This window comes from Eptatretus burgeri, chromosome 1 (assembly GCF_056783735.1).
Source record: "Eptatretus burgeri isolate ZD-2024b chromosome 1, Ebu_testis_v1, whole genome shotgun sequence".
Lineage (NCBI taxonomy): Eukaryota > Metazoa > Chordata > Myxini > Myxiniformes > Myxinidae > Eptatretus > Eptatretus burgeri.
Genome location: NC_140961.1, coordinates 139,750,272 through 139,762,582, shown reverse-complemented (window position 1 = coordinate 139,762,582; position 12,311 = coordinate 139,750,272). Strand labels below are relative to the sequence as shown.

The 12,311-nt window shown below is 44.6% G+C and overlaps 1 protein-coding gene across 4 annotated transcripts in view; it reads right to left on the bottom strand.

Moving 5' to 3' along the window:
- Positions 1 to 12,311, bottom strand: part of NNT (nicotinamide nucleotide transhydrogenase) — a 149,555-nt gene that overhangs the window by 31,604 nt on the left and 105,640 nt on the right. For all 4 annotated transcript variants that reach the window (XM_085845195.1, XM_085845186.1, XM_085845213.1 and 1 more), the window contains 3 exons: positions 8,601 to 8,711; positions 3,733 to 3,878; positions 3,246 to 3,441 (listed from right to left, as the gene is read on the bottom strand). In XM_085845195.1, coding sequence (XP_085701321.1) covers positions 3,246 to 3,441; positions 3,733 to 3,878; positions 8,601 to 8,711 — 453 coding nt within the window. The remainder of the gene's footprint in view (positions 1 to 3,245; positions 3,442 to 3,732; positions 3,879 to 8,600; positions 8,712 to 12,311) is intronic.

Sequence of the window (12,311 nt, the reverse complement as noted above, 5' to 3'; positions counted from 1 at the left end):
GTGGAGAGGTTGGAGTCTGATTGATTGAGTGTGGACAGCTGTCTTTTATGCAGATAACGAGTTCAAACAGGTGCAGTTAATACAGGTAATGAGTGGAGAATGGGAGGGCTTCTTAAAGACAAAACTAACAGGTCTGTGAGAGCCGGAATTCTTACTGGTTGGTAGGTGATCAAATACTTATTTCATGCAATAAAATGCAAGTTAATTATTTAAAAATCATACAATGTGATTTTCAGGATTTTTGTTTTAGATTCCGTCTTTCACAGTTGAAGTGAACCTATGATAAAAATTACAGACCTCTACGTGCTTTGTCAGTGGGAAAACCTGCAAAATCGGCAGTGTATCAAATACTTGTTCTCCCCACTGTATATTGGAAAGTTGTGCAAACTTCCAATCCCATATTTGGTCCAAGAGTCGCATTGATTTTTAAACTTGCGTTGGATTCTCAAAGATGACACATTTTCTCTCACACCAAAGTAGTCAATGACATCACAAGAGACAGAGGCAAGACAAGCCCTGTTATATCATTTTTAAAAAGTTATAAATTTCACACACTGCTCAACAATACACTGCTGCTACACACCTCCCTCTCTACTGATCAGGATAAAAAAATCTCATAGAATACGATTTAAATACAAGACCATCTCAGGTGCCCACACTCACCACTCAAACAAGACAGCCACCTCAATGCATTTAAGTGGTCTGTTACTCTCAGAGCTGCAATACCTGCAACTCATTGGTAATACCATCTGATGCTCTAATTCAGTCACCCATTTCTCATTTCCCACTTTAAAACCAAACTCCATGCTAATCTCGACTCCTCGACATTAACAAAATGTGACTTCAACGCGAGGGAAAAGCCGTGTCATTCAACCCTGGACATGATGTTTCTCCTGACCTTGTAATGGATGGAGGCCCTCAAACTCAAAAGGGGAGCTTGGATATTTCTTATGCATTTGAGTTAAGCATCCTGCTCTATACGTCACGCTTTCATATCATGTTGTTGACGACCGAAGGATTTCTCCATATGGGTTGGCTGTGAATTTGTCTCATTTCCCATGATGAGACCGAAGCACAAGGTCTATTGCTCTCACATTGCAGGTAGGCCAGTGGTCTCTTAGTTTTCTACAATCTATTCTCTGACATTACTTCATCTGTTCTCTCAGTCCTCTGACCCCCAGCAACTACAGGATGCACGTGTTCTCCCAGTAACCCCCTCCTGGTTCAACTTCCAAAATACAGGCTGATTGGATACCTCAACTCTAGTCCTGACTTCTCCCATCTATGGATCCACCTTCCAGAGGCTGTTCCATCTCATTCTTCCCTTCAGCCCTTCAAGCGAGCAGTGCACCACCATCTCTTGTGATCCCCAATTCTGACCCATGATCTTTATTACCCCCATGAGCCTTTTCTAACCCAACCATTTACTTGCTAGTTCCAGTGTTTCCTCCTCTCCTGTTCAATCATTCCCTTGATGGTTGTCCGAATGTCAGTTCTATCTTGATCTTCCATGAACATCGCTCCTATCCTACTACAATAAATCAGGTGTGTGTCTGTGTGTGTGTGTGTGTGTGTGTGTGTGTGTGTGTGTGTGTGTGTGTGTGTGTGTGTGTGTGTGTGTGTGTGTGTGTGTGTGTGTGTGTGTGTGTGTGTGTGTGTGTGTGTGTGTGTGTGTGTGTGTGTAAATCATGGGAAAAAAACAAGGCTGGGACAATCACCAAATGTTTCATATGTCAGTATTACCCAGTCAGGTCATGGGCACAAGTAACCCACCCCCCCCCCCCACCCATACCTTCCCCTGACCCCTCTGGTTGCATTGCTTTATGGATAGAAAGAAAGATTCCATCCACCCTCCCCCAATGTTTGTGTCTAAAACCATCATCGTTTGAAACCCCTTTTTCACCTGATTTGAAACCCCTTTTTCACCTGATTTGAAACCCCCTTTGAAAACATTTGGGAGGGAACGATGATGGTTCTTACCTTTGGAATCTGTCTTGTATATTCTTTTTAGCATTCTGACAGGTCGTCAGGTATGAGTTTCGGTGAGAATTCGTCATTCTTTATTTTCTCTCTCTCACGAGGTGTGAACGGGCCATTTAAGTAATTAGATCATCAAGGTTCCTGTTCATTTGTTGATTCATGGGCACATATTTGGTAGGGGTTAAGGGTAATTGTTTGATGAGTGTGTTTCCAATTGTATCCCAACCCAGTGTTTTTCTTCAAGTACTTTAAAACCACTTTGTCTCAGCGTGAGTCCGGTTGGTTCTGATCGCTATTAGAATTATACACGTCCGTTAAAGGACAATTACACACGTCCAGGATGAAGCTGTGCCTACACCTAGTGGCTCTGCTTAGTCGCTATTTGAGAATGGGTGGATGGCACTGATGAGCGCGATGTATCGACTGGCTCGATGGTCTCACTAGACACGGTATCGTGGCGGACGGGCCTGTAATCCAGCCTGGGAATACAGAATCAGTCGGGCTCCATGACCGCTTTGATGTGGATCATGGGCCCAAATAAATGATGATCCGGGCAACTGGATCAACAAGACACTGGTGTCAGGTATGTATGTATGTATGTATGTATGTATGAAATTGCAGAACTTTTGAAAAAAAAGAAAATACCAAACAAAATGACTCTTTACTAGGGTGAACCTGGAGCTTGCACACCCCCCCCCCTCCTGAAAATTTTGAAAAATTGATGTCAAAATATGCATTTTTGGGCGTGATGCTGTCAAAATTTTAACAAAAAACATCTGGAAAAAGTCTAAATAATTAAAACACACACATCTGTGCAAGCAGCTAACACATGCAGGATAATTTACAGTGTTTCCAAGACGTGTCGTGCGTGCCCTGTGTTAAAAGCCAATTTCTCTGGACCTCAATGTATGTATATAGCTCTTGGAATGAGATGGACAATTTTCTTTACAAATGTAAGATGCTTCGTGCAGCTGAGAGTAATCCATGAGGTGAGAGAAAATGTATTGTTCCTGTCAATCGCAGTTAAGAAATATAGTTGGGCTTTTAAGTTATGCGTACGTGTGCATCGACAGAAAACTAACTTCCAATTGATAAATAAAGTAGTCAAATCATCGTTAATGGAAACAATTTGATTACAAACATCGTGATACTTGATAACTGCACTCTATTAGCACAGGTACAAATGTAGGCCAACATTTCTTTACACCTTAGGAATTTCATCGTCTAAATAATTGAAACAAAATTAACCTTCTCGAGATACCCACCTATCGTTGCACCAGAGGCCATTGCTGCAGACATCTGTGCAAGCAGCTCAGGTGAGGGCTGCAGGTGGCCAAGTGTGGCGGCCACGCCACCGGCCACCCCAATCATGCCGAGCGTGTTTCCAAGACGTGCCGTGCCCTGTGTTGATAGGCCCGCGAGTGCACCGATGCAGCACAATCCTGAACCCAGGTACACCATCTGGAAATTAAATCAAGGGACAATGGACTTGTTGAAGTTACCTTTGTTTAAGAAACTGACAAAGCACTTAAACACATGCAGGATGATTTACAGCTTCATGATGGGTCTCCTGAGGTTCAAAAATGAGAAGGATAAATTAGTTAATGGTGTCTCAAAGTTTGCCATCAGTGACGACTACAATTAATTTAGTAAATTAACACTTGTGATCAGTGACTATTTACTTAAAAAGATGAGAATGCTGCTCTTGCAAAACTTAAACACATGATGCATTCGGAGAATCCAGTGACGCACCTGTTCAATCGAGTATCCACTCCAGAGTGCTGCCCCATAACCCCCAACAAAGACACCACCAGGCAGGAGGTAAAGGTAGTTGTGCTCCGGAGGATCAGTGGGCCGTTTGAACATGTCCAACATCCGCTGTGTTACCAGAAAACCACCTAGTTGAAAGCAAAGGTCATTGCTACATAGTAAACAGAAAAACATGCTGATGATGTCATGAAGCACAGACAAACATCATGTTTGCATGGATGCTAATTTCACTAATACCAATGCAGCTGTCAATGGGCTGAAAATAAAAGTCTCAAAATAGAAAGAGCAAAACAATGCGATGACAGTCAAAACCCCTTACATAGACATTGTGGTGCATCCATAAATACAAAGTAGAGAAACACGTTGAGCATTGTGATATCTTCGAGTTTAATTGGACTTTGGCTCGTGGCTGCCTTCTTCCAGTTCGTAAAAGCGGATATTTACGGACCAGATCCGTCATGTCTTTCTATAATCGTTTCATCCCTGTGTTGTTCGGTGTGTTTTGGCCCATTTTACCATGTTTAACCGCACCTTATTGTGGATTATTGTCAAATCCATGTCCGGTGAGTGTCGGGTCTACTTGCCAAGGCCTCAGCCGGAGGGCATGACAATTCTTTCTAAGCTCTGATGCTACGTGTCTCGTTCCACTTTCTTTATCCTAAGAGGTCTCCTTTCACATCCATCAACTTTATCTTATCCCCAATCCCTCCTGGCTTGAAGAAAATAAAAATTTTATCATATTTTCACTCCAAAATATAAAATAAAAATCATGAACTCCTTCTCCCTGGTATTTCTTTCCTTCATTCATTCATTCTTTGTCTCTTCCTTTCTCAATACCTCCCAATACAGGACTTTTGAAATGGCATAAGAATGCGAACAAGGCCTTTTGCGCATGCGCTGTGCATGCGTTTTCAGCTATTCACTTCTTCTTGACCAGGGCAACACACACACACACACACACACACACACACACACACACACACACACACACACACACACACACACACACACACACACACACACACACACACACACACACACACACACACACACACACACACACATAACCACTCCTTCTCTGTATCCCCCTCTTCAGCTATCATTCCACCTCATGTCCCCATCACCTTGCCCTCTTCCAGCTTCCTTCCATTCCCCTCGTCTCACCCTTTTCCCAAGTTCTCCCACATCTTCTCCACATTTCTGCACTGTGCAAGCAGCGTCTCCTCCCCGTCCCTGGAAATTTGGGAGGGTTAATGGGAGTAGAAAAGATCATGGTTTTGGATGAGGGATGATCTGAGATGGTGGTGAACAGATGTCATGAAGACCTGGAGAGAAGAATGAAATTGAACAGAATGTGGAAGTTGGCTCACAGGTGGAGGGGGGGGGGAAGGGAGGAACAAATGAGTGGAGGTGAGCAGTGATTCTCGATTTTGGAAGTTTCACCAGAAAGGGGTTCTTAGATGTATTGGCATCTCTCTTTCCTCTGGACTCAGACAGTGAGGACTGGAGGGGGGCTCAGATGCTGGGCAAGTCTGAGTTTCCTTTTTCTTCCTCAGGCTATTGCTGCAAACTAGGGAGAGAACAGTTCATCCTTTCTCTCAGCAGTAATGGCACAACACAGGAGGCAGCAGTTTATGGATTATAAATCCAGCTCAATTGGCGTAGAACAAGGGCACTGCAGGTTTTCTCCAACAGTAGGAAGGATAATTGCATCCTCCTGGTCAGTCATCACCTGCCTCATTGGGTGCATGGGTCTAAGAGATTCTATATTGACAAGTAGACCACAAGTCAGTACCCAACAAAAAATAAATTCATACTTTTATGGCATGGAAGCTTGAACGTTCGGACTGTGTCCTGGTATAAATGATGACATACATTTGCTAATGTCTGCCAGGAAGGACTGATTGACCATGAGTTACATTCACTGAACATAGACATCACTGCTCTACAGGAGACAAGAATGGCTGACACTGACCCTATATGTGAGGCCACATTCAAATTCTACTGGCCTGACAAGAGTGCTGAAGACCACTACGAGCATGATGTAGGCTTTGCAGTCAACTGAGACACTTGTGACAATATCTGAATGCATCTCACTACTTTTGTCATCTGAAGGAGCTTTTGTCACCATAATCAGTGCCGACACACTAACTTTGCTACTGTAGCTACGAACTACGATGACATGTCAATTTCTCTGGACCTCAACCTATATAGTGTCCATACATAAGTAAATGAGTTCATTACCTGAGTAAATTAGATCACGATTATAAACTGCGGTTTGAATGTAGCACTTCCAATGCATTCGGGTTTCCTGAAAATACTCCTGTGGTTAATCGAAAAGAACTGATGTTAGTCATTTCTTCCTTTCCAGACTATGGTTTAAGATTGTGAAGACATAAGCTCTGTTATCAAGGAGCTGTTCTTTGGAACTGTCTCAAACGTTCAAGCTCATGAGGCATCCAACCATCAATTCCAGAGGAATGAAGCTTCATCTGCAAATTATATTCGGAGTTATGTGACTACATTTTGAAGTGAAGGTCGAGGGATCCCAGAAACTTTTCTCCCTTTTCAGGTGCAAAAGACAGAATTCAGGAACAGTTGGGTACCACTGGGAAGGGTGGGTATAGGGGGAGGGGGAGGGGAGGGAGAGGGAGAGGGGATTAGGAACACAATATTTTGAAGCAAACACAGAATTGAGGCATTCAGCCTTCACAGTGGTGAAGGTGTCATTTGAAGTGAGGAAAGGGATGGAAGAGGAGAGTACACCAGAGACGGACTTGACAAGGCACCACCAGGTTTTAGAGGAGGGAGACAAGTTTGAAAGCTCATTCTTCAGATTAGACAGATGTTGTTTTCTGGCTGTCCTGAGGGTAGACACACATTTGTCGCAGGCTTTGTGGAATGATCTGAGGTTGCCTTTGGTCAGATTTGCCTTCCAGGAGGAGAATGCAAGTCGTTTTAAAGCAACTGCCTCACCACAGGATTCAGAGAACCAAGAGTGGGAGGATGGGTAAGATAATTGAATAAGAGATGGGGAGAGAGAGAGAGAGAGAGAGAGGGAGAGAGGGAGAGAGGGAGAGAGGGAGAGAGGGAGAGAGGGAGAGAGGGAGAGAGGGAGAGAGGGAGAGAGGGAGAGAGGGAGAGAGGGAGAGAGGGAGAGAGGGAGAGAGGGAGAGAGGGAGAGAGGGAGAGAGGGAGAGAGGGAGAGAGGGAGAGAGGGAGAGAGGGAGAGAGGGAGAGAGGGAGAGAGGGAGAGAGGGAGAGAGGGAGAGAGGGAGAGAGGGAGAGAGGGAGAGAGGGAGAGAGGGAGAGAGGGAGAGAGGGAGAGAGGGAGAGAGGGAGAGAGGGAGAGAGGGAGAGAGGGAGAGAGGGAGAGAGGGAGAGAGGGAGAGAGGGAGAGAGGGAGAGAGGGAGAGAGGGAGAGAGGGAGAGAGGGAGAGAGGGAGAGAGTGAGAGAGGGAGAGAGTGAAAGAGTGAGAGAGGGAGAGAGTGAGAGAGTGAGAGAGTGAGAGAGTGAGAGAGTGAGAGATTGAGAGAGTGAGAGAGTGAGAGAGTGAGAGAGTGAGAGAGTGAGAGAGTGAGAGAGTGAGAGAGTGAGAGAGTGAGAGAGTGAGAGAGTGAGAGAGTGAGAGAGTGAGAGAGTGAGAGAGTGAGAGAGTGAGAGAGTGAGAGAGTGAGAGAGTGAGAGAGTGAGAGAGTGAGAGAGGGAGAGAGGGGGAGAGGGAGAGAGGGAGAGAGGGAGAGAGGGAGAGAGGGAGAGAGGGAGGGAGGGAGAGAGGGAGAGAGGGAGAGAGGGAGAGAGGGAGAGAGGGAGAGAGGGAGAGAGGGAGAGAGGGAGAGAGGGAGAGAGGGAGAGAGGGAGAGAGGGAGAGAGGGAGAGAGAGAGAGAGAGAGAGAGAGGGAGAGAGAGAGAGAGAGAGGCGAGTGAGAGGGGCGAGTGAGAGGGGCGAGTGAGAGGGGCGAGTGAGAGAGGCGAGTGAGAGAGGCGAGTGAGAGAGGCGAGTGAGAGAGGCGAGTGAGAGAGGCGAGTGAGAGAGGCGAGTGAGAGAGGCGAGTGAGAGAGGCGAGTGAGAGAGGCGAGTGAGAGAGGCGAGTGAGAGAGGCGAGTGAGAGAGGCGAGTGAGAGAGGCGAGTGAGAGAGGCGAGTGAGAGAGGCGAGTGAGAGAGGCGAGTGAGAGAGGCGAGTGAGAGAGGCGGAGACAGAGACAGAGGCGAGTGAGAGAGGCGAGTAAGAGAGGCGAGTGAGAGAGGCGGAGACAGAGACAGAGACAGAAGTTTTCTGTGGAAGAATTCCCAGGCTGAATCAATATCAGCAGTGGTGGATATAGGAAACATGATCTGAAGTGGAAAAAGTAAAAAATAAAAAACCCCCACAAATACGCGAAGCGTGAATGTCGAAGCAGGTCACATTTAATGACCCGTGGATTTTGGGACCGTGAACGTCAGGGCCCGACAGTACAGCATTTCTGTGTAATCAATTGAAAATGCCTCAGGATTAGATTGCTCAATTTCTAAAATTCCTAATTGCCATTTGTTCGATGCATTACATTTCTAAGGAGGAATCACTTGTTTTCAGACGGCATGTGTTTAAAATATAAATTATGTTTAATTTCTACAATGTGAGTGTCAGGCATACACCTATCCACAAAATAATGTTTTATGCTGATCGTGCGATCATCAAAACCCAGCACCTAACTAAACATCAGGGAAGAAACAACTGAATAGACATCACTGTGAAACAACTCAAAATGCTTCTGATTGGACTGAAAATGATCCACAAATGGGGGGGGGGGTTTATGTTCACAAGACAATCAGCTAAACTAGGAAAAGGATGCTTTTCTTCCACTTACCGGCAATGTTGATAGACGAAATGAAGGCGGCAAGAAGAGCGAAAGTCTCGGGTGTTGAATCAGGAAGATATTTTCCACCCATCAGAGCTAGTCCCCCGACAGCCGTCAGCCCTGATACAAGGACGGCATACGAACAATTCAAATACCAAATTGCATGATAATAGCTGTGTATAAGATGTGCAAGCCTAATAAAACAAACTGAAAACAAAAGAGATGATTTAACAGAAGCAAAATGCAAACAGCTACATGAACATTCCGATGTAAAAAGTACACCTGAAAGAGGAAACATTTCACAGGCACGAAATGTCTCTCTCCAAGCCATCAGAAGGACAACGTGTAAAATGATAACGGCACTTAGTGCAGTGCATAGTCTCGCCTTGCTCGCTCATTCTGAACAAAAATACCATCGTTAACTGAACACGTTACTATTATGGCCCAATGCTATTATGGCCCATGTACCTTTATCGCCCATGCATCCTATGATGTCACATATATTACCATTAGGCATAGTTTTATTGATCATTACGGTATTTAACGACCACTTTTGTGCACATTAAGGCTAAATTGTCAATGAAGATGAATATGGGGAAAAAAAATTTTTGAAACTATATTCCCCATGGCGAGTCGATCAAATGTAACAAGTTTCGCATCAATCTGTCAAGTGGTTGTGGAGATTTTTTAACGTTTTTATATTCAATCCAATCTGGCCACCAGACCACATGACCTGATGTCATAAATTTAATTCTTCGCTCACATATCAGTTATATGAAGTTTCAGATTTTTCTTCATCCAATTATGGCTGGAATACCAATTTACAGATGGCATCATCGTTATCAGACTATATACCCCATGAGGAGTTGATGACACATGACAAGTTTCAATATTTTTCATCAAGCGTTTTCTGAGATGTCTAATTTTTTTTCCTTCAATCCAATGTGGCTGCCATAACATGTGAACTATGACATCAGAGTTATCAATAAAAAATATTCTCCATGGGGAGTCACACCGGTATTTAAAGTTTTGCATCAATCGGAGAAGTGGTTGCAGACAAAAAATAAATTTAAGCAAAAATATGAAGGCGTGGACAGACAGACGTGTTACAATAGCCTTGCAAACCTTTCGGGGCGAGACGAACAATTGCTGTAAAAAAAAAAAAATTACATACAATATATATATATATATATATATATACATATATATATATATATATATATATATACATATATACATATATATATATATATATATATATATATATACATATATACACATATATACATACATACATACATACATACATACATACATACATATATATATATATATATACATACTTACAGGGTGAGTCAGAAGTTGCGCCCGATTTCTGTCAGTTGATTGTTTGTTTGCCATTTGTATTACAGTGTACAAGAAGGTAGAAATAAATGAATGACATGTTTATCTAACCATTTATTCAAGAAAATATTATTATGGAACTGCACCAAGCTGTTTTACTTGCAATTTTCAAAGTGCCCTCCCTCATGATCGATGCACAATTGCAGTCGAGCAGGCACAGAGCGGCACACACGTCTGCAGAGTTCGATATCAATTTCCTCAAACTTTGCATTGATTTGAGCCTTCAATTCCTGAATGGTACGAGGCTTTTCACGATAAATAAGGTCTTTCATGAGCCCCCAAAGAAAGAAATTTGGAGGTGTAAGGTCTGGGGAGTGTGCCGGCCACTCGATCGGACCGCGGCGGCCGATCCACTTTCCTGGGAAAGTTTTCATCAAGCCACTGATGAACATAACGTCCATAATGAGGTGGAGCTCCATCATGCTGGAAATAAGTCTTGATCTTGTACCCTGGACCAAAAGAAAGTTTGCAGCATATCCAGGTAAATTTCTGCAGTGACAGATCCCTCAAAGAAAAAGGGTCCAATTATCCCTAATGGAGATATGGCTGCCCAAACTGTCACGCCAGGTAAATTTACCTCCTTCTCAACTGTCACCCTTGGGTTATTCACAGCCCAGTAGACACAATTGCGTCTGTTAATTGTGCCATTAAGCTTAAAACATGCCTCATTTGACCACCTGATATTGTCTAGCATTGTGTCTTCTGGGTGAAGTTTAGCGAAGAACTCTTCGCAAAATTGAAGACGGCGGTCGTCATCTCCATCATGAAGGGCATGCAGTAAGCGTGGAGTGTAAGGTATCCATTTTTCTGGTGAAGGATACAGATAACACTTGATTGGCTCACTTCCAAATCTGCAGATAAACGGTGAGTTGACTTTTGCGGACTTTGTTCCAGTCTTCTGATGGCTTCTTCAGCCTTAGCTACATTCGTTGCCGTTTTCGGACAACCGGACTTCTTTGCAGTGGCTAACGACCCTGTTGCTTCAAATTTCTCGACAATCAATCGTGTGTTTCTTCCCTGAGGTGGGTTAATATCGAATTCCTGTGCCAAATGGCGTGCCGCCATTGTTGGTTGTTCATTAGATTTGTAGTAATGTTTCACGGCCACAATGCGTTGATTCATTGAAAGGTAATTCGTGGTTCAATTTGGTGCAAAATCAGTAACTTTCCAAACTCGCAGCAATAACCTGCAAAACAAAATCAAAAATAAATAAATTACGAAAATTAATAATCTGCAAGACAATTATTAACAACATGACTTCCCAGAAAGAATCTGACAGCCGAAAAAACAGAAATTGGGCGCTACTTTTGACTCACCCTGTATTGTTACGGAAATGGCCCTTATGGGATTACTAAATAAAGGATTAGCTCAGATCCCACATTAAATGCCTGTTTAGCGAGGTTGTGTGGTAAAAGGGACGTTGTATGTGTGTCGGGAGGTGTAAGAGACTGTTTTTATGTTCGTACAGTGGTGGTGTGCCAAGGGCTCCCTCTTCTTCCTCTCCTCTACGGACGATAGGCCCTGCCCAGTCAGCTGAGGGGGTGTGGCCTGGAGAGAGGGTGTGGCTAGAAAGAGGAAGTGACACGAAGGGAAGGGGCCTTTGGTCGGTTTTCGCCGAGAGAGGCGTGCTCGAAGGAGCGGAAAAAGGAGAAACTGAGAGAGAAAAGGATTTCAGTTTGGACGAGCGTCGGGTTCTCGAAGTGTGCTCGGAGTCGCTTTGAAGCGAGAAACGAAGGCTTCATGCAAAAGAGGTGTGTGTGGCGAACAGTCACTCTTGAAAGAGTGCTCGTGTTTTCGAAGCGAGCGTACATGGGAGAGGCTGCATGCACATCGAGCCGGCGATCGACTGTTGTGGGGAGGTGATCGACAGATTCGGCCTGCGTCTGGCCGTGGAGCCTCCGTCCGTACTCACCTCATGGCTCGACACGTTGTCGATCCGCCTGCGGAGCTCGGACCTCGATCTGGGCCTAGTCTGAAGAACAGGCCAGGTCTGGATTTGTATGCTGGACCGTGAGAGAGATCGGCTGAGGCCTATCATCGACCTTACGTGGGGTCAGAGCACGCGGGGTCAGAGCACGCGGAGACCGCGTGCGGTGCGAAAGGGGCAAAGGGAGGACGAGCTCCATTTCGCCACGCGGCACGTTCGAGCGGGAGTTCGAATCCGTGGACATCTGCCTGTTGCGAGCGACATTCGTGCTTTTTGACACGGTCCTCTCGTCCATGAAACCTCACCAAGTACTCTGTCTTATCTTGCATGCATGCTGTTTGTCTTTGTCTGCACGTGTTGTACAAGGCATATTTCAGTTCCCTAGTTAA